The sequence below is a fragment of the Lithobates pipiens genome, unplaced genomic scaffold (genome assembly GCF_037356315.1).
Source record: "Lithobates pipiens isolate NorthernLeopardFrog02 unplaced genomic scaffold, aLitPip1_a1.2 Scaffold_18, whole genome shotgun sequence".
NCBI classification, from domain to species: domain Eukaryota; kingdom Metazoa; phylum Chordata; class Amphibia; order Anura; family Ranidae; genus Lithobates; species Lithobates pipiens.
Window position 1 is genome coordinate 470,201,046 of NW_027507758.1, and position 23,439 is coordinate 470,224,484.

General features: G+C 38.6%; 1 protein-coding gene across 9 annotated transcripts in view; it reads right to left on the minus strand.

The window, feature by feature from the left end:
- Positions 1–2,890: 2,890 nt before the first annotated feature.
- Positions 2,891–23,439, minus strand: part of PAX3 (paired box 3) — a 90,517-nt gene continuing 69,968 nt past the window's right edge. For all 9 annotated transcript variants that reach the window (XM_077488301.1, XM_077488294.1, XM_077488300.1 and 6 more), the window contains 5 exons: positions 19,247–19,455; positions 16,486–16,651; positions 15,368–15,582; positions 6,004–6,250; positions 2,891–4,846 (listed from right to left, as the gene is read on the minus strand). In XM_077488301.1, coding sequence (XP_077344427.1) covers positions 4,812–4,846; positions 6,004–6,250; positions 15,368–15,582; positions 16,486–16,651; positions 19,247–19,455 — 872 coding nt within the window. In that variant the 3' untranslated portion in view covers positions 2,891–4,811. The remainder of the gene's footprint in view (positions 4,847–6,003; positions 6,251–15,367; positions 15,583–16,485; positions 16,652–19,246; positions 19,456–23,439) is intronic.

Genomic DNA, 23,439 nt, shown 5'->3' on the forward strand with positions numbered 1-23,439 from the left:
AACTAGTTGCTGGCTCATCTTCAGCTCCCCCGTGTGTTCCTGAGACACTGTTCCTGATATTATTGGACTTCCTGTTAATGACCCGGCTTGCCTTTGACCTGTCTTGTCTCCATTCCTGGCTTTGATCCTCAGCTTGTTCCATTGTTACCTCTTCTGCCTGCTAATCTGTGTATGTCCTTGTTTTGCTCTTTGGACTCCGCTGCCACCTGATTACCAGTGTATGACCTCAGATTTCTCCTGACTCTGCTTGCTGCCTTACCCTGGCGGATATTCCATGTATGACTAATGACCTGGCTCCTGACCTTGCTTCCAGCAGCCATCCAGCAGCCATCTAAACACTTCAGCCTGTCACAGCTGGCAACCCCTGCTTCTTTGGGCATAGCACTCCATGTCACCACCTTCAGGGTGCCCTGCGCTCAGCTGCAAGGGAAGCCCTCTCAGCACTTCAGCCTCTGACCAGGTATGTGACAGTATTGCTCTGATCCTGAATCACTGAACAAAGAAGAGGGAGAAGGGCCAGAATTTACAATCCCCAAAGCACTGCATGGGCTGTGTAGGCACAGACAGGTCAGTGCCCACACAGGAAATTACAGCGGGGGCTGGGGGGCAGGGGGGTTATGGTGTCAGTTTAGCTTAAGGTGAACTAATCCTTTAATTACAAATTAAGTTTCTCCATTTATTTTAAATAGCTGTATGGGATTGTCTAACTCCACTGTGCCCTGATAGTAGAATGGATAGTAGAAATAGGTCACCAAGATTGATGTGAAATGTTACCAAAATAAAAAACACACAGTCTGTGTTTGTCACTCAGCTACCACAGCACTTGATCATTTCCCACTTGTTGAACTGCACACAGAAAACCAACCTTAAAGGAGTACAGCCAAAGCTCACTTGTCTGTACTTCTCCTGTGGATCACGGATCACGGGAGTGCAGTTCATTCTGCACTCTTGTGACCCATTTTCAGCATGCCGTCGGCTGATGTCACAGAGCCAGTCCCGGCACCCGGCTCAGCCTCTCAGCAAGCCACTGAGAGCCTTAGCTGGCTGCTCCCTCCTCTCCACAGCCCAGCACTCTAGTGAGCTCAAGGGGGACAGAGCAGAGAGCTGACAGACAGTCTGACAGTCACCAGTGCTCTGCTCAGGGAGTTCTGAGAACCGAGCGATTGGTGGTGTTAGATTGTTTGGTTCTCAGTCTTAGCCCCTGTACACATGGTCGGAGATTTCCACAACCAAATCCGTCGGATTTTGTCCATCAGATTTAGTCTGACGGATTGTGTCCGAAACTGTTGCATACACACGGTCGGACTAAGTTGTCAAAAAATCCGATCTTTCAGAACGTGATGACGTAATTTCGTTACGATGGGACTAGATTCAGGCTAGTAGCCAATAGCTTTGATGTAGGAATTTGATCTGAGCATGCGTGACACTTAGTCCGATCAAAATTCACTACACATGATCGGTTTACGTCCGACCGGCCCAGTTGGTCGGGAAATATTTCCAACATGTTGGAAAATTGAGTCCGACGGAGATTCGGACGGAATCAGTCCGATGCATACCACACACAGTCGGATTATCCGACGACACGGTCCGATAAGACGCATTCCGACGGATTCTCCGACCGTGTGTACGCGGCATTAGAGGTGCCAGGGAACAGATACAGTATTGGATCAATGCTGCATTCACCTAGGTAGGTATGATTCTGAAATAAAAAGAAAACCAATACTTCTTTAAAACTACAATTTGTGTTCTTAGAATTTTCAGTCTTACTCCTTACAATCCTATTTGGCTATGCCTGTGAGTAAGTGTATTTCATGCATTTATAGCACATTAATTGAGAGTTACTGATGGCTAACTGGCAGCTAGCCAATGCATCTACAACTTACTTTGACTGTAATAAAAAATAATGATAAGAAGTGACAATATAGTAAAATCATAAATGATGCAGTGAGAGCAAGTGTTCAACAATGGTGGCCTCAAATATGGTGTCCACTTTGTTTCTGCAATGCTCTAACATCAAGTTTGTTTCTAATGATACATACCACATATGACTGGTTGTAGTAAGGGGTGTCCAAGCACAGGGAAAATGGAGGGCATGTAAGGCAGTATTGGAAGTCTGACAAAGGTTGTTGGGTGTGTGGTTGCAAGCCAGGCTGAATTCTGGTTTGGGTAAATTGGTTTACTTGTTTCTAGTAGTGACCCATTTAGGTCATCTCAAATCCCAACGTGCTTCAGTTAATACAGTGGTCATCAACCCTGTCCTCAGGGCCCACTAACAGGCCAGGTTTTAAGTATTACCTTGGGGAGATGCAGACTAGAATACTACAATCACTGAGCAGCAAATGATATCACCTGTGATGTATTTCAGTTATCTTGCAAACCTGGCCTGTTAGTGGGCCCTGAGGACAGGGTTGATGACCACTGAGTTAATAGACAGCATGATTATGGCTACACCCAGGTCTTATTTACATATATGCTTTGAGAACTGCAAGTCAAAATTGACCTGTAGCCAGGGCCAGAAAAGACTTCATGAGCCCCGATCTTCTTCATCATGCTTCGATTATATAGAATAAGTACAACAGAAAGATCTTTGATATGGATTGCAAGCTTACATACTGTATTTTCACCAAAATATTATTACCTTCTGCATATATGTTACGCGGGTTCAGACTTCGATTGTAGTGTATGAACAGATATGTATTGCAAGACATTTTGGGATAAGTCTCATTTTCCATTAAAAAAATCCCTACTTGTCCTATTATATATAATATTTCTCTTTTCTGATCCAATGCAAAGAATATGATGCTGCTTTTGCAGGGATTGCATCTGTTGGTAACAATGGTAATAATCTCAAGCATCATAAAGTCAAGTTTAAACACACACTGGACCACCATTCTTTATAACAGTTTATTATAAATAGTAAATATTTACTGCACTTTTTTTACATGAAACATATTTATTGCAGCATCTGTTGCCGGTAATACCAGCTACAACACAGATAAAATTTGACTTCTTCCATCACCTCTAAGACGAAAGTATAATCTCAGCGCTAAATCTATCCTATCTAAACCCCTAAATCATTACCCATCATTCTTGAAGGAATGTATTTTGCGCTCTACCTCGCTTTACCTGACAAAAAGAACAAAGAAATAAATAAAACTGTAACTCTTCAACCCCCTGCCAAAAGCTTTTCACTTTGGCTACAAGAAAATCCGCTAATTCTTTTTATTGCATACCCATCTAGCAATAAAAGTGGTTCACAGGCATCTCCATTTGATCCTACATGTTGTTTGATTTAAGAATGCCCATTGCCTACATAGCATGAGCAGCAGTTTATATTGCTGACTTTTGGAGATGCAGCATAATAAAATTAAGTACTCCTCTGCAATAAAATGGAGGGGCTGATGCATAAAAATGGAGCAAAGAAAAACATTGTGGTGTTTTTGTAACCAAACACATTCAAAACTCATTGTTTTTAAATGAACAAGACTGAAGATTGAATCTGATTGGTTACTATGGGAGACATTCTTACGTTCTTTCCTCCATGTTTTTACACATCAGCACTGTTTGGCTAAAGTTGTTAAGATATTCTCTATATTTCATGTGATTAGCCCAAAATGTAACACAAAATCCCTGGTTCTGTAACTTATTTGGTGGCCTATGTAAAAATTGTCTTAAGTACATGACATTGCTTCAGAATGATTTATTTCAAATCTGAAGCAACCTGTGGCTTGGCAAATACTGTTGAACTACTGGCATTCTTTGTTGGGTTAGGGTTCAACAACAGCCATCAATCCACAACTGGGTATACATTCAGTATAATAGGTAAACAAAATACAGAAAAAAATGGTGGAATGTCCTTTCACTGTGCTTAAGTGACCTTTTCATCTAGAAAAGTGGCAAACAAAGTCCGGAAAGTTTTTTTTAATGAAATATAGCTGCAGGAAAATACTAATTCTTTGACAGGGAAATTGAAGTGAGGTATGGTATTGCACGTTGATTGACAGCCAGGTAATTGATATTATTTAGTCCAAATTTGGTGCTGGATCATCCTATTGTTTTTTATTATTTAATTTATCACTCCAAAATGTATCTCAGAGTTCTTGGATGTAGGGTGTTAAATCTAGTTAAGTCTTTATAAACTTTTTTTTCTATTTAGATCAAGCATAAATTTTAAGTGGCTATTTCCACTTCATAATAATTACATGAAAAATTGGAATGTTAACCACACAGTCAATTCAAGCCACACAACAACAACACTTCTTCATGACTGGGCATCATGTGGCACAGAGTATTATGTTTTTTCCTGTTCCGTGTCCATTTGTGTGGTCATTTGCAACATTAAAGTCTTTTTACCCTAACCCATCATTGTGATATTAAACAGGGTAGAAAGTTAAAAAGAATTCCTCCCAACTTGCTCCACAAACTTTGTCATCATCAGAATTTTTGGCATTGGGTGGTTTGTATTCTGTGATGGTGTATTGTACTGAGTAGTTCGCCTGGGACTTGAAAAAAGGTGTAACTTGTTAGCCAGAGTTGTGTGGATTCGCAAACAGTTGGTGACTTCTACCCAAGATATGGATGCTCAATTTGTAAGGCCAGAGGAGCCCTTTCAGCAGACACATAAGCTATCCATGTTTGCTCCGAACAGCAATCTGGATTGTGGCATTTCCTATCTTGCACTTCACTTTAAGAGAAGCAATAATTGTCTATTTGTTTATTTTGTAGTTGAGCTCCAGTTTGGGCTACAAATTGATGAGAGTATCCATCCTGTTTAAACTTCCGGAGATAACACCATCAGAGGGACAGTCGTCCTATGCGATGTCTGGTTTCAAATAATGAAAGGCACCTGTGGAAAAGAGAGATGCTTAGATGATATCAAAACAGTTTAGTTCACAAGCAAACCTGAACCATAGCTTGACATTGTCATATGTAATACTGGTATATCAAAGAATCAGGCTAATATTTTTATTCCAGGGACAAGTTTGACAAACCCCTCAGAATCTGTGATCATATCCGTTAATGACTCTTGAACTGACTTGATTAAATACATCTGTTTTTAATACAGGGCATGCCCGTGGTTATTGCATGTCGGGCAAAACCTTCTGTTTTACCTAATGGCGGTCAGGTCTCATGTCTCGGCACGTAATCACCTCAAGATGTCTTTGACATCACTTAAGCAAATAATTATGCAACAGATGTTTTTCAGAAAACAATCAACGAGTACCGGAGACAAAAGAGACTCAGTGAAAAAAGGGCGTCATCAGCCTTCTGTAGGAAGCCACAATGTTTCTTGTTTTGTGCTTTATCTGATAAAAAGTTAGCTCACTGCATGTGAACAGTGCCTACTGCCTGAATGGGAATAGTCAAATGTTAAGTTCAAGTTTTGGAGACAATCTACAACTTTTCACATGCAATGCTGTAGATGACTATATGTTTAAATACAGAGTAAACCATTGGATGCACACTATAGGTATGTGGACACCTGACCATCACACCAATATGGCATCCCATTCCAAAATCAAGGTCATTAATATGGTGTTGTCTACCTTCCCCTTCCTGGCAACTATAATAGGCTACATCCTGGGAAGGCTTTTCATGTAATGTTGGAGTGTGTATGGCCATTCATCCAAAACAGAATTGTTGAAGTCAGATAGTCATGTTGAGTTTGAAGATCTGGCTCACAATCAGTAATCTGAGAGATTAATTTATCCAAGAGGTGTTCAGTAAGGTTGTGTTCAGGGCTCTTTGCAGGTCACTTGGAAAGCCACACTTTTCAATGTCTTTATGGAGTTTGCTTTATGTACAGAGGCACAATCATGCTGAAACAGTAAGGGCCACTCTTAAAACTGTTTCCACAGGGTTGGAAGCCCACAATTATCCAAAGTGTCTTTGTATGATATAATAGTAACTGTATCATTCATTGGAAACACCTAAACTTAGTAATTTGGAGGGTTGTCAAAATACCATATAGTGTACTACCAACAACGTATTAGGTATACTCACTCTGTCCATATTGGCCATACTGATATCCCGTTACAGGCTCCATGCTATATCCTGATGTGCTGTAGGTTGGCGGACAGTATGATTGTGATGTTGATAGGCTATCCAAACTCTTCATGTGCTCTAGTCTCTGGCTACAACTTGCTGATACAGCAGTGGTGGGCTCAAGACCCCCAGTTAGTGGAGATAAGGCATAGTCAGTTTGTGGCTGATGAGGCACTCCACCATGGTTAGTCAGAAGACCCATTACCTAAAGGATAAAAAAAATATATATAGTCAATGCTACACATTTATGACTGGGATTACTTGCCTGTATAATATATAAACAAAGTCTATTAAGACTCAACTCCAATGCTCATTTCAAGCTGACAAACCCATCATTAAAGGTGTGCGAGGTAAAATTAGTGTGGCATGATTACTTAAATTCACCATTGAATTAATTTAAATTTGCTGTATTTATAAAGCCTCCAGTGTTCAAGTTGAGTGATTGTTTTGAGGACAGATAACATATTAATAATTCATTGTCTGACATTCACAAAGGGGTTAATAAAATGTCAAAGACAATTCAATAATTAGTTATTTTAAAATAAAATATCTACCAAAGGTTAATAATTATGTTTTTAATGCTGTATCAGGGTAATTGTGCTGCTGCACTTGCTCTCTTTAGCTAATACCCTTTTACAGAATAATATGCAAGCCATAGCATATTTTTCTTGTATAACTTGATGCTAGATTCTCTCTAGAAAAAAACATTGCACTGACTTTACACTGACTCAAGTGCACTGAGTAGCATTCAGCCATTCAAAATATTAAATAATTAACATGAAATGCTAGAATGTTTTTTCAGAAGGTTAGAGGTTGTCATTCCATGTATGTGGTACCACTGCATGAATTGGAATGTAATGCCTTGCAAAGCTACCTGTATTGAATTAGCATCTATTGTAATTTTATTTCTCGGTTTATGACTGTTTATAAGCTAAAGGAGTGGTAGCCTGAGGCTAGATGACCTCTGTATTCTTTCTTTTTTTTCCTGAGCGTCTTGACCTTTTCACCTGAATGGAGAACTAAGGGAAGGGCACGGTCACCTTGGTTTAATCCTCCATACTAAACTAGTGAGTATTTAGTTAACTTTGTTTCCTGTTCCAGACAGGCTCTTGTTTCCAATGTGAAAGACTGAACATCAGCGTTTGTAGAGGCAAACCTCTGTGAAATGCTCTCACACACTTAAAAGATATCTGTTAAGCTTTGGATTGACAGTATCCGTAACCAGGTAGAGCACTGTAATGGATATGTTTTCCTGAGGACTTCCATAATGTAATAAGGATCTATAGCACCCTATGAACTATTCCAACCCATAGTTTGTGTCTTAATCTTCCATTGCTTCATCCTTCCTCCTTCTAACTTGAATTCACTGTCACCTTGCAACTAATCTTTGGTACTATCCACCAACTTTTTTCCTCTCTCTGACTGCAGAATTGTTTTTCTCATTTGTTTGCTGCATTCTCCAAAATATAAATTCAAATCGGTAAAGTAGAACCCTCCTGGCAGATGGGGAGAACAGGAAATTTAAAAATAAAGATCTTTCAACTAGTGTTCTAAAGGACTAAAGTAGAAGGTAATTTGGGTTGCCATTGCCTTCCACAAACTGAAATATCTGATTTTGATAAAAATACTCTTTAAAAAACATACTTTAAGGAACATTTAGCTCCAGGGTAGGGGGAATATAGCTCAATATAATTGCTTGCTTAGAACAACAGAGAGTCTACATTTTTCTCTTTAGGTTCCCTTTGGGCTCCTCCAGATTTAGTAAGGTGTGAAGTGCATTAAATAGGGAAAATATAGACCTATTTAAAGCAAAACTTCACTCTCTCAATCAGTATTGATTATTTTTCATTGTTATGTGGCTCGCATTAGCAAATAGATAGGAATGCGTATCATATTTACTTGTTTTTTGCTTTTTTTTACATTTCTTCAGTTGTTTCCTTTACAGGGGTTTCCAGGCCTGGGAAATTAATATCATACATCCCAGAAGTCTTCAGGAGGGGTTTTCACAGCTAAGCAAAACCTCATGCCTACATACCAGCTCAGGGCAGATGGAGTCCAGGAAGTAAACGCTACATGAGTCATCTGCCCTCACTCAAGATGGCCACAACCAGAAATGCTAGGATGTGTATATCAAAGTGATTTATCAACAAAATAAAACATGGAGACATAGATGGGTGACTTTGCTTTGAATAATAAAAATTAATTAACTAATGCTTTTGGTTTGTGGTACTCAGATGCAGTGTAGTTCTGCTTTTATAAGAGAAGTGTACACAGCAAAGTGTAGTAGCCCAGAGTAAACTGTCATATTTCAATTTACTGAGGTCAGAAGACTGAAATATGAATATTAATTTGTTTCTGTGGCTTACTATACTTTGCAGTATTCTTAACAGTGACATTTCCCTGTAAAAAATATTTTCGTTACTAAAAAGGGTTAACGTTAACTTGATGTGTTCAGTTCATATTGACCCTAACACATGTGTAGCGTGTAATTTACGGAAGCTTTCACCACAGGAAGCTGGACATGTTGTCCTGAAGATGTCCAGAGCATTGCTCTATTGTAATGTGAAACAGATGGGGGCCAGATCTCCCAGTTCTAAGAAAAATGGTGCCACCTGCTCTGCGCTATTACTGTTGAGTGGAATGGCTGTGAATTCCTTAGCCATGTTCACACGGGTATGAATCAAACTATGGCAGATTCTATCCCCCATACTTTTATATGAACATCTCCATCATGTGGGTTTAATCAGGCTTATGTCTTCATGGGATTTCTCCAACAAAGACCATTTATTGTAAAATCCTTCTACAAGCACACCATGTATGTGGGCAATTCCATCATCGTGTCTGTTATAGTTCTTCTTTTGTATATACATTGGGGCTGATTATGTAAAGTAGATACCATTATTTTAGCTTATTTACTAATCTCAGTGAAATCTGTACTTATAAATTGATCAGTAATTGGACCATTCCAGGCTTGTACTTATTAAAGCAGGTCAAACAGCAGTGATGATGTGCGAAGTCTAAACAGATATCAGGTTTTTGCTGACCAATGAGAGACTTCATGATCAGTTTCTGTGCATTACCCCATTATGTACACTGATTCTCAGCTTAACAATTTAGTGGTGTTTTGACCATGTAGGACAGAGTTGTAGAGATAGGTACAGATATTATGTAAATGTGGTTCAAAGAAGAATATATTGTAGGACGGTTTTCAGCAGATGGTGTTTTCATAGCATTTTTCTAGCCCCATTACTAGAGCAAGAATTACCATGCCTATTATGTCCTATGCATATTTACACGATCCTACATAGTTATGTCTATGACTGATCTAAATGCATGTCCCTGCATCTTCTATCTTTTCTAACCAATCATAGGCAAGAAGCATAAACAGCTAAATAGCCCAATTGACGTGCATGTCCGAACTGCCTTTAACTGCCCAAAAAAATTAAATCTGCTCAGCCAAATTTTTAATCCAGACACCCCTGCCACAAGGTCAAAATAATTTATTTGTTTCCATTGCAGTCAAAGAGAATACGTATGTTAAAGACCATAATTGGATAATGAAGAGACAGAAGCTCACTGCTGAGGTCATCTGAGTGCTCTCTTCTCCAATTAACAATGCAAAGTTCGTTCGGTGAGCCCCCCACTGAGCTGTTGTGTTCTGACAGGGGAATGGCCCCCTCGCCAGAACACTCCGATAAGCGCTCTCTGCCATTGGCTGAGAGCGCTGATCCGGAGTCAGATGGCTGCTGGTTTTCTAGCATGCTCATCAGTCAGAAGACAGTCAAATGGCTGGCTTCTGTCAGACAGACCGACATACACACGGGCCAAATGTCGAAGGTTTTTTTTTTTTAACCGGCCGTTGTCTCCCAATATTTGGCCCATGTGTATTCGACTTAAAAATACATTAACGTTTTTTTATGAATATAAAACTTGGATAAATGACAGTCTTTTATAGCTGCCTAATCTTATATGCTAAGAAAATAAAATTTTGAATAAGGTTTTTCTTCAGAGATTATACAGAGCTCTAAAGGTGACCCTTGACCTATATGTCCAACAATCCACTAATTTCTGTGACCAGATTAAGGCTTCCTGTACACCCTGCCTACATTTACCATGGCCATGGGAATACACAAAAGATGGTAAGATTGCACCATGATTTTGCAACCTTTTTCGTTTTCCTGTGGCTGGCGTTCAATACGCTCCTATCCTGAAAGCAATTCTTCCACATTCAGGAGAGGGAGGTTGAACCTCACCTAACCGCAGCAGCTCCTAAACTCTAGTTAAAAGCCTATGTGTACATTGACACATATGCTTTTATGGAGTTGAGTTTAGGAGCTTTGGCAAAAAAAAAAATGCCAGGAGCTCCTAAACTCATGTTTAGGCACTGCTAGTGTACATGAAGCCCAAGAAGGGTACCACCTCTATAAGAAAATATTAACTGTTCACTCTAACATTGTCACTAATGACAACTTTTATCAATATTGGTTGGATGTTACCTATCAATGGAAATGCTATCTGCAATGGTAATCCTTTTTTTTTTTTTTTTTAAGGCGCAAAATAATTAGTTAAAAAGGGAATTGTAAACGTTTGCATTTGTTTTAATACATGTGCACATTTGTCCAGTTAACACAATTAAATAGATTGATGAATCGTGATTGCTTGGATTCCAACATTGTGTGATCTGCAATCTGCTGATCAGAGAGATTCAAAAAAATAACTGCAAACATAACATTTGTAGGGCAGCGGGGTGCTAATTTTAATGCCAGTGATTTGATGGCAGTGACTGCCATTTTTCCAATTGACCAGTTTGAGCACTCTTTGTGTTTTTAAATAGTGACTTAGAAAATTGTAATAAAAACAGAAATGGCAAAGTTCAGTGTTGTAATGTCAAGCTAGTTGTTATCAGCTCTGTGTTTGCTCCACTGTGCATACTTTTTTTGTTTATATATGGAGAAATCTAGTGACACACTCAGAACTTCCCAATCCTTCAAACTTCACAGCCTACTAAACATCCCAGATGCTGATGAGTAAACCAGAGGGAACGCTACATCACTTTAATGGTCCTTGCAGGTGGTTCCATTTTATTTCATTGTGAAAATATGAGCTTTCCCAATCCCTGCCTGTCAGACATATTTAAAAAATTTAAATAAAACAAACGACATAATCTTTCCCATGAAAGTGTCTTTAAACTCATGTGAGAATTTTGTGGTAGAAATCAACAGAGGTAATTTGAACAATTGAAAATCTCCAGCGTGTGTCCCTTTTATAACAAAATCATCTTAGGTATTTAGGTATAGGAATTTAAGAATTTATACTGACATTCTGTTTTAAAACCCATGTTGGCTCTGGTCTTTAGCACACACCTTAAATAGCCAGTGGGTACAAAGTGCAAATTTTTCCACCCAATTTATTTTTAATTACAAATACATATAATATATATGTTTATATATATATATATATGTTTATATATATATATATATATATATATATATATATATATATTTATTTATATATATACATATATATATATATATATATATATATATATATATATATATATATATATATATATATATATATATATATATATATATATATATATATATATATATATATATATATATATATATATATATATATATATATATATATATATATATACACAGTATATATAAAACACATGTATACAACTCCTTGTTTCACACAAAATAATGTATACCACACCACAATGTATACCACACTGGAATAATATAAGCTGTGTAACCTAATAGCCATATAAAATTTGGTTCTAAATATTAGATGGTGGTCAGACTTGCAGGCATAATTTGACCCCTGGAAGATTGTCATATATATATCATATATGAACACAAGATTGCTAATGTTTTGCATGTCTAATGTTGGCATAAAGTCTAGTTTTGACACCTGTTTATTCTGAGAAGAGGCAATGAAAATCACCTGAAAATATTCAACATGATTTTCTGCAACGGAGATCAGTTAGTTGTATATGTCTGACTCCATCTGTTGTTGGCCAAAGACATGCAGATATCCTTGAATCATCTTATATTTACGATTACCTTGAAGGATTGGTGAAAGGCTAGCCATAGTGACCTTCAATAGAATTACTAATATGAAATTAGTCATTGGTACCAAAACATCTCTCAACCTATACAAAGCTTTAATTTGATAATATAATAATAATAATATAATAATAATATAATGGTATAATGTGTTCTAAACTGTGGTCGATAGCTTGAAAAAATTTTGAAATTTGTAAATTATGTTCACATTTGTCATGTTTGTTTGGCATAAACCAGCATTTATTTTAGGTTTATTGGTCATTTAAGTATCAAAGGATACATGTTATAATAATAAATATATTTGGTTATTTCTAAAGAAATTTTTACAGAACCATAGATAGGTCTGACCAATCCGATTAATTAGTAGCTGACCCTTGATTTCTATAGCCTTGTTTTATGTCATTCCTCTGCATCAGGGAAGCAGGCTGTGCAGTCTTAAGGCCATTCACTTCTACCGTGTCTTAAAGGCTGGAAAGTTTGGGCTTTCTGCAAATACCCAATAGAAAAAGCAGAAACTTAATTACACTTACTGCTAGAAAAGGAAGGTTTTATGAGTTTTTTGCCTGTAGGCAGTAATGTTTATTCCATTGCATTTTACTATGCAACCTTTTAACTCCAGAGTCTTTGAACTTTATATTTTCACAGATTTATCACTGTCTAGCAGAGAGCTGCTGAAGCCGTCTCAAGACTCTAACCTCACGTAGACTAGAGGGAAGAGATATAAGTCGTTATTTTTGCTCCCCTTTGTGCCATTAAAATCTCATTTTCTGCCTATTAAGATGCCCTCTCAGTGCTAGAACCAGGCTGATGAGTGTGTAATTGGGTATAATTGTCTTTTCACTTTTCATTTATGTCATTCTCAATATCCTTCTGTTTCCTCTCACTGCCGAGAGGAAGAAGTGTTCGGGGAGGATTCATAGCTGTGAAGCTGCCCCCACTTAGCCCCACAAAGAGGCCTGATTTTAATTATAGATTGCACGCCGTTCAGTGAAACTATTAGACACCTGAATATTAGTCCCTCTGATATAATAAAAAACCCTGTGTTTAGACACACATTAACAATGTCAAGCCAACCTCAGGCAGATGTGGACCGTAGTAAATTCAACCAACCTTTTGACACTCAATTACCAAGTCAATTTATTTCAGTGCAATTCCCAGATACAACAACCCAACTCCTCTGAATGAAAATTAACAGCCTAATTATTGCTCATATAGTTCCAAGGCATAAATATTCCTCTGGTTTGTAAATTTGAATGTGTTTTAACAGACCACCAAGTCTAAAAGCCAAGTGCTTTTAATAAAAAGCATCCAGTAGCATTCACAAATATGTTCCCTAAAAACACTGCTTACATTATCAGAACATTATCAGAACATCATACATTTACATTTGTTGCATAGCTTAGCACAAGCTACCGTACCTTATCCTCATTTATTCAGACTTCTGGCATGCAGTAGTAGGATCCTTCAATCACTAAACCATACTGGCCATACACATACAATGCCAAATCTGAATGATCTAGTTACATTTCCAGGTCAGCACTGATTGTCTAGACTTGGATGTAACTGGACTTGTCATGCAATAAACACATGCAACACATTATTGTTCAGAATATAATCCCTGACTGTATTGAGAAACTCTTTATTAACCACTTCCCACCCGGGCCTATAGAAAAATAACAGCCGGAAGATGATTCAGTTATGTTGATTGGATGTCATATGACTTATTTCAGGACAACTGCCGACGCTCGCCCGTGGGGGCATGCAGTGAGGTGATCGGTGGTGCAGTGTTTCAGTCTGACACACCACAACACCGATTCCCGTAAAGAGCCTCTGACAGAAGCTCTTTACCATGTGATCAACCATGTCTAATCATGGCTGATCACAGTGTAAACAGGAAGAGCCGTTTATCAGCTTTTCCTCACTCATGCCTGACAGACATGAGTAGAAAAGAGCCGGTAGGCAGCTCTCCTGACAGGGGGGGTCTGTGCTGATTGTTTATGCCCTTCCGCGGATGCCCACATTGGGCCACCATGGATGCTGCCAGGACCACCAGGGATGGCCATCACATATGGATGACCATGGCCACCAGGGATGCCACACAGTGCCCTAAAAGATGCCAATCAGTGCCCACTACAAATGCCCGCCAGATGTCTCCTCATCAGGGATGCCCAGCAGTGCCCACCCATGCCCATCAGTGCACACCTATTATTGCCCATTCATGCCACCTATCATCAGTGTCACCCATCAGTTCCCATCAGTGCAGCCTTTCAGTGCCCATCAGTGCTGCCTATGAATGCACATCAGTGCTGCATACCAGTGTCGCCTATCAGTGCCCATCAGTGCTGCCTATCAGTGCCCATCATCAGTGCCCATCATCAGTGCCCATCAGTGCCACCTCATCGGTGCCACCTTATCAGTGCACATCGGTGCCGCCTTATCAGTGCCCATCAGTGCAGCCTCATCAGTGCTTGTCAGTGAAGGAAAAAACTTATTTATTTACAAAATTTCATAAAAGAAACAAAGAAAAACATTTTTTTTTCAATATTTTCGTTTTTTTTTTATTTGTTACGCAAAAAATAAAAACCCCAGCAGTGATTATATACCACCAAAAGAAATCTCTATTTGTGGGAACAAAATGATGAAAAACGTGTTTGGGTACAGTGTAGCATGACTGCGCAATTGTCATTCAAATTGCGACAGTGCTGAAAGCTAAAAATTGGCCTGGACAGGAAGGGGCAAAGTGCCTGGTATTGAAGTGGTTAATGCATGAGATGTGCAATGACTGTACTTCCCACGCTGCTCTGTGCCTTAATGAATAAATTAGAAACAAACAGTAACTCATAGAAGCTGAGAAGGTCACTATAGACGTTTAACTGAATTTGCTTTCATGCTGTGTTGTAAACAAATAATGTTTTTTCACATTTGTTATTTTTCATGTTGCAATTTGTGCCATACGGCTAATTCAGACTGTTTGCCTCATGGCTACTGTCATGTTTCTAAAAAGATCTATATTATTTGGGGGAAAGAAAAACACTTGAAAGACAGTCTATCAGCCTCTGTGTTTGAAGTAGTCAGTGAGGGGGTGGAGGAGGAAAAAGGGTAAGGAAATTTGCAAAACAAAATCATGTGGCTCGTATAAAGAGCTCTTTATGGTTCGAATTTGGCAATTTCTTCCTTTCTTGCCTCAGGTGATCGGCCTGCTCGGTTCTGGCATGCAGTTAAAAGAATGAAAACAGTCCACTGACCTGAGGTGAAAGGCCATTGCCAATGGTGGGGTTCATAGGGTTGGAAGGCCCGGATGAGGGTACAAAGCTGTCTGTGTAGCTAGAAAATCCATGGCGGCCGCTGGGCAGGCAGTAGGCCGAGCTGTTCTCATGGTTGGATGGAAGGCTGCTTTGGTGAACACTGCTCGGAGGGAGAGGCTGAGGCCTGTGGACTGTGTTGCTAGGATCAGAGACAGCTGAAAAATTAAAAAAAATCATTTTTATCCCCTATAAAGAAGTTAGTGCATTAGTAAATAAGCTTATACTAAATTATACTTTCCTTACATCCTGTTCAATTGCAGAATAGATAACATTACCCAGAAAATGTTGTACCCCCCCACTCCTTACACCCAATCATGTAACTTGACAGTACATCTTACACCTAGTAAGCACAATAAGACCTTCTTCCTGGTACAGGCCTACTCAGCCAAAGAGGAGGAGTAGCCATACACAGAAACAAAAAATGTTAATATTTGCAACAAGCTTCCTGGCAGCCATATGATCAGTAAAAAAAAAAGTAGTTTTTGTTCATTATAACGGTTGTATGTTATATGGCCATTTTAGATACACAGGGGTTGATTTACTAAAGGAGCAAAACATGGGATTTTTCCCTTAGCATAGTGAATGTGGTGACAATTATCATTGCAAAGAATACCCAATCACACGAAGGGAAAATAAATTAATTAAAAAAACAGTATTTTTCTGGAACATGATTGTATGATGGAAGTCAGCAGAGTTTTACCTCATTCCCTTGCACAGTAAAAATTCACATTGCTAAATGAACAGCCTATTTGCCTTTAGTAAATCAACCCATGCAGTCCTTAGAAGTGTTTTTTAAATAACATTAAGCATAATGCCTGTACAGTTATATAATGTGAATAGTTAAAAAAATGTTTAAAGCTCTATAAAAATGCATTGTGCTTCTATATATGAATTAGAATATGAAGTAACATAACGGTATCATTATAAAAGGCATCATCAATTTCATAGGATACGTATGATCATTATTAATACTATTATCGATTTTATTTGATACAGCTTGACAAATTAAATTTGCTGCAACAGATAAGAATGACAGATAGGAAGGCTGCTAAATGTACCTTGCGGTATTGAAGTAGGCTGGTACGATGATTCCGATAACTGGTAGGTTGGCAAAGCTGGCATGGCTGTAGGTGGAAATGCCCCTGGGATCAGGTGGTTAAATGCCATTAGTTGATTGGCTCCTGCTTGCTTTCTCCACCTGGCACGGCGATTACTAAACCATACCTAAAAGAGAATAATTCGGAGCTGGTCAGTAAAAGTGAGAGAGCAGGCCAGTTATAGCCACAATATGTCTACAACAGCATGCACTCAGGAACAAAGCTAACAAAAAAACTCATGTTAAAATATATCAGATATAAGTTATGTGCTCCATATATCTTCTGCCAGAAAAACTTCAGATTTATGTTGTAAGAAACAAAGTAGAAAGAAATATAAAATATGTTTTATGGTCAGACATTATTGAAATTGAGCAGTGAAAACCATTGGGATTACATCATTATTCGAAGTCTGTGTATGACATTTTTCAGAGGTAAAGGAAAGATGTAATAATGAAGTTAGAAGTTAGTGCCAACAGATTGAACATTTCTTACTGGGTATATGTACCACACTGTACAGCATATATATATATATATATATATATATATATATATATATATATGCAATAAAGCTCATTGAAGCTTTAGTATCTGTGATAGCAGACTGACCATCAAAAGATTATACAAACATCTATGTAATACAAGGGCCTATCTGTTTGGATACAAATCATTGCACTACAGGGTTTTTCCTAATTTTATAGGAAATAATACAGAGATTGTACTATCACATTGAGGCTGATTTACCAAAGGAGGCGAGAAATGTCACACAATAAATTGTATGAATATTCACTTCAATTACCCAATAATGTGAAAAGCAAGTTTCTGTGTACTTATTTCATCTGCACCTGATTGGAGAACTTATTTTTTAGTTTTGGATGGAGTGGAGAGAGATTAGAACACCTGTCACTTTTTATTGCTGTCTGTGTCTCGTTAAGGAGATTCATCCTCTCTATTTTTCCTGTTTATCATTATCATTGAATGTGAAAGTAAAATAATTTAACCACATTTTGGGTTGTCCCAAGAAAAGTAAAAGCTAGGAAATCTTCCAATGAGGACATTAGTTCTGGTGACCTGGGGGTCCCCAAGGAATTTGCAGATATTTCCTTTCACTTCCTGTTTTGGTTTTGGGAGAGGAAGTGAAAAGGAAATCTCTGCAATGGGAAGATGGTGAAAAAAAATCTGACAGGACCTCCCTTGCTCTATTCAAAAAGGAAAAAAAAATGTTTTGCCTATAGTTCTACTTTAGGTGAAGATTCTCAACTCCTTTATTAAATCAGCCCAATTATGTGTCCAATTTTAGGGTGTACACCCAACAGATTTAAAAGGCACCACCTTTATTTCAAATGAAACTAAGAAAATTGAATTAGTTAATCATGTTAGAGAAAATTAACTTGGATTGGTTATATCCTTTATAGGTAAAATCATTAGTATTTGGTGAAAGAAAAGATATTGAGGTCACTAGCAATCAAAATACAGTGGAGCAGAAGTAGAATAGTTGCCTATACAACCCAAATAAATGTAAGCTTTCAGATGAAGCAAGGAATAAACAGGTAATATATTAGTGGCCGCTGCTGTTTTCTTGCCCCATTTCTTGTACTGCACCTCCTCTCTCAGATGGACATCAGACCACATGGCACAAAGCAAGGGGTACCAAGCTAACTTGTTGTTTTTAAAAAGATATAATATTCCTGGGCCATGAACCATATTACAATATCATTCTATGCACTATACTTTGTATTCTTTTTATATTTAGATTTTTTTCATTTTTGAATGTCTTGGGTTTTATTGGTCTTTGGCTGCTACCTTTATTTCTTTATCAAAATACACCATACCATTAAATTAAAATCTTCCTAACTTCATAGCAGTTTAACTGGTTCACTGCTGCTCCTGTAATATGATGCACTGTGCACCTCTTCAGCAGCAAGGGAGTCTTGACTGACAGCGATATGCCGCTTCATGCTGAGCTCAGTTAAAGACCCATATGTTAGATGTTCAGGGGAATTTGTTAGGCTGTAGATCATGGTAATAGTGTGACAGGTTATGAGTCTCTGGGGATCTGAGGAAGCCATAAGGAATGTTGTGAAGTCAGAGGGTTAAAGACACATTACAACAGCTGGAGAAAGGCTCCTGCATTTGCTTGGTAAGGGTCATTGACTTACAAAAATAAATGCTCAGTGAAACACAACAATGCTTATTACATCTGCTAACATAATGAACATACTCTGGCATGTATTGTTTTCCCGTTCTTCTCAAAATCAAGAAATGAGAAAAATACAATCTAAACAACCTGTTGGTCAGGTCTAAGAATGGACACTTCTTACCAGTGTACATATATACCATGTGACTTTAGTTGTCAACTATGAAACTTTCTAATCTACCTGGAAACATCCAAAGGAGCCAGTCAACCTCATCCAATTATTATTGTCTAAAAGCAACTTACCTATGCCTACGATGAGAAGAATTCCAATAGTTTTTCCCTCAGTCAATGCTCTACACATAGTTAATGAAAGACTGTGGTGGTCATCATGATTTAACAAGAGTGATAGCTCTTAAAAATTACATTATTTCAGGTTTATTATTGAGTATCAATGGGATAATTATTGCTATAGTAGCATTTTACTGCCAATCTGCCTTATCCTTAAAACTGACAGATTTTTTTTTCATTATCAGAAAGGCGTGTGACTTAAGCAATACTTTGTGACACTACAGAAGATATTTCCTGTACCTGTACTCGTGCCTCAGTGAGCTTCGCTCTTTGAGCCAGTTCTTCTCGGGTATAAATATCAGGGTAGTGAGTTCTCTCAAAAGCTCTCTCTAATTCCTCCAGCTGTTCTGCTGTAAATGTGGTTCTGCTTCTCCTTTGCTTCCTCTTCAAGGGTAGGTCTGGTTCGGAGTCAATATCAGAACCTTCTTCAGACTGAGGCGATGAAGGTGCTGAAAGAAAACAAAAAAAAGCAACAAATTGTTATAAAATCAGAACAATGATTTAAAATGATAATCTTGTGTGTGAACTATGATTCATGTCAAATATATTTTCATTACAATACAGAATACTAGATATTGTTATAAAATTGGCTTTCTGATCTATATCTTATTTATGTCATTGTTCTTTAATAAAATTTGGTAGGTTGGAAGATATGAATCAAGTTTGTTCTTTCCAAGCCATGGGAAAATACACAGATTTTGTTGATTCTTGGCTATCTGTGTGCATGGTCTGACAAAACAAACAAGAACTTTGTAGTAAAGCCCAGCGGAGACGGCATAGCATCTCAGGATCTTGCTCTATGCTATAAAATACACACTAGGGATGGAAATTGGCCCCTGCTTATTCATCAATACACACTGCTATTATTAATCACTCCAGGATGCCCAAATCATTACAGCATGCACTACATCACTACTTAGCCCAACAGGGAGTAATATTTTTTATGTGTGTGTGTTTGTGTGTTTTGTAAGTGTACTGCATATTAAATATGTATGTGCATTTTGTAGATATTATTTTTCTTTTGTAGACTGCCAATTGTTCCATTATACTTTGCAGTCTGGCAGAAATACATAATGAGAATATGAGAATGCAAGGACTAACCAACAATGCAAGGGCTTTTGCCAAAATGTTAACAATTGCTTAAGCCTTTAACCTGTTCATGTCATTATAGGCTCATCAGTGCGGGACACACATACTTACCTTTCCTTAAAAAAAAAACATGTCATACATACCTGCTCTGGACACAGAGCAGCCCAGATCCTCCTCTTCTCGGGTTCCTCGCCGGTGCTCCTGGCCCCTCCCTCCTGTCTAGTGTTCACACAACAAGCAGAGGGCTATGGGGGCACCTGAGCCCCACCGCAGCTCTGTGTGTCCATTCAGACACAGAGCACAGTTTGGCCCTGCCCCATCTTTCTCCTGATTGGCTAACTGACTTTGATTGACAGCATTTGGAGCCAATGGCACTAATCAGAAGGTAGCATTCCAGATGGCCGAGGAGCTTGTGGATTGAGATGGGGCTCAGGTAAGTATTAGGGGGCTGAAGGGGGCTACTGCACACTGAAGGTTTTTACCCTTAATGCATAGAATGCATTAAGATAAAAAAATCTTCTGCTTTTAGAATCACTTTAAAGATACAGGAACACTGTAATGAACACAGATATCAATAATCATTGTTGCTTTCCCAACCACTAAATGTACCTTAAATTTACCATTTAATATTTAGGGCAACAAGGAGCAAACACGCACTGGCATCTACAGGGCCGCTGTTAGAAATCATGGGGCCCCATACAGCCTACCTGACGGGGCCCCATTGACCCCGCCCACAACCCATCCTGGCTCCGCCCATAACCCCACCCCTGCCTCCACGCTGTCAGGGCAGGAGGCAGGAGCTGGAACATTTAACATTTACAGCGCCCCACCAATCATAACTGCATCTGAATGGGAGAGATGTCAGTGTTTTGACATCTGTGCCCATTCAGTTTGTGTCTTCATACGGAGCTTTCAATCAGGTCTGCATGAAAAAGGACCTAATTGCAAAGCTTGGGTGAAAGGTTATGAAAGGAGAGTGGTTTGGGGGTGGTAAAAATGCAGCTTGGCTATGTATTTTTACTGTCCCTTCCCCCATCACATGTGTAAAAGTAGCATCTCACTATGTGCTCATGGTCATTATCATTATGATGATCAGAGCACAGCAGGTGCTGTGTGGCTCTGTCAGTGTAACATGACTGTGTGATGCTGACTTTGTTATGGCTGTGCTGAGTTATAGTCTGTAACACACAGTACAGTCATATATCAGGAAAGTCAGCACCACACAGTCATGTTACACTGACAGAGCCATACAGCACCTACTGTGCCCTGATCATCATAATGATAATAACCATGAGCACACAGAGTCTAGGGACTGCACATGCTACAATAGTGTGACCTGTCAGTGTGTGTGTGTGTGTGTGCAGGGGACTGCTTGCCTGTGCACCACTGCCATTGTCCAGATTACTCCTGCTGCTCTGTCTGTCTCAGCCGTCCCAGTGATAAGTCCCTCAAGCTGCAGCACTTACTGGATGAAGGGAGCCGTATAACAGTAATATCCATCCGCCGGAGAGGCATACAGTGAGCAGGAAGAACTTTAGTTTGTGCAGGTATACTGAGAACAGCATGCGGCACAGCATTGTATCCCTGCACCCGAAAATAGAAAAAAAGTCCCTCTTCTGCTTTCACCTCCTGGGCCCCTCTGGTAACCTGATGGGGCCCAGGAAATGAATATATATTCCTTATATATGTTAGTAATCAAGTGGGTGCAGGTTAATATAGTTATTTTGATTTTTTTTTTTTTTTTTTTTTTTTTTAGCTAGAGGTTAAAAGCTGCTCGGGCCCCCCCTGCTGGCCGGGCCCGGTACAACAGGGCTGGTTGTACTGCCCTATCAGCGGCCCTGGGCATCTATAATTCATATTTTAAAAAGAGATCACTAGTTACATAGGCACACCTGGGCCCCAGGCTGGAAGCAGCTAAGGCCAGTAATCCTAATGCAAAGGGATCTTCCTCCTCCCCACTTATAAAGTCATCCAGTGACCTCTGCTTCTTGGAGATGAACAATATGAGTCTTGGCATGGCTGTACCCCATGGTTACCAAACAGACTAAAACCTGACTTATAAAATTACGCTTACATAACTAATATAGGGATAGAATGTGGATCCAATTGGTTTTTATGTTAAAATACAAATTAATCTTTTACATATCTTGAAACTTGTTGATAATTAAGATCTGTCTTCAAATGAACCACCACAATGACATCAACAGATAGTAGAAGAAACCATATAATCACAGTATAAAAGCTATGGCAACTAATGTACTATTCACCTAATTGTGTGGGTGCTGTTAAAGAAAACCAGTACTGGGGAAATATAGACAATGCCAGTGCTGACCTTTTGTTCTCAAAATTGCTCAAAATGTTAAAACCAGAGTCAGCCAGGGAATCCACATTTTCAGAAAAACATTGTCAGCCTAGTTTTGCTCTCAGTACAGGTTCCTGTACATTTAATGAAAAAAATTCCATAATATTCACTGATCTGCTATTAGGGGCTAAAGAAGTAGTTTGCACTCTAGCCCATATTTGCCTAAAATAGCCAATTCAGTTTTGTTAGAATAAACACATAATGAAATTGTGGAAATAAGAGTAATAATTAATCCTGCTTGAGTGTGAAGTGAACATTGGATAGTGTGTAATTATTAAAATAGGCAGCAGAAACAAATTATACTGACGCATTTCACGAGAGAGAAATTGCTGTGCCCAGTGCAAAAACCTTAAGAACAGAACTTGTTCCTGTTGGCAATTTAAAAAAAAGGAAAAATTTAATTCTACATCTGCAGTGTTTAAGTTAATCAGCTTGTTTGTATGCATATTTAGTTTGAATTGTATTTAGTTTGAGTAAAATGATATAATTTCTATTGTGTTTTGTATGCTTTCCTTCTAAATTGGCTTTCTAGCTTACTTCCATCTATTTTTACCCTGCCCGGGATGCATTCAATTATAAAAAAAGGCATGTGACCAATGGCTTATGACACTGAGCTGCAACACTTTGCAGAAAAATCTTTCCTGGGGCTGCAGCCCAGGTCACAAGGGGTTATGGGACATGGATGCAGACTTCAATTCTGGAACCTCTTTTAATTAAACTTCACAGCCAGGCTGATGCTGTCGCTTATTTTTAAAAAGGCAAGACTTTGTAATCCGTCCAGGCAGGATTCAGATTTTCAACTTTTCTGCCCTTGATCTCATTGTTAACAAAATCCTCATTCTCAGTCAGACTCATCTCAGCTAAATTTTACCCACTGCTTTCCACAAGGATGCTCCTCATGGATGGGTTAGAAATGTCTCCTCTGGGACTATGTAACAAAGTAACAAGATGGAAATCTAGGCCCATCTTGATATATTTACTT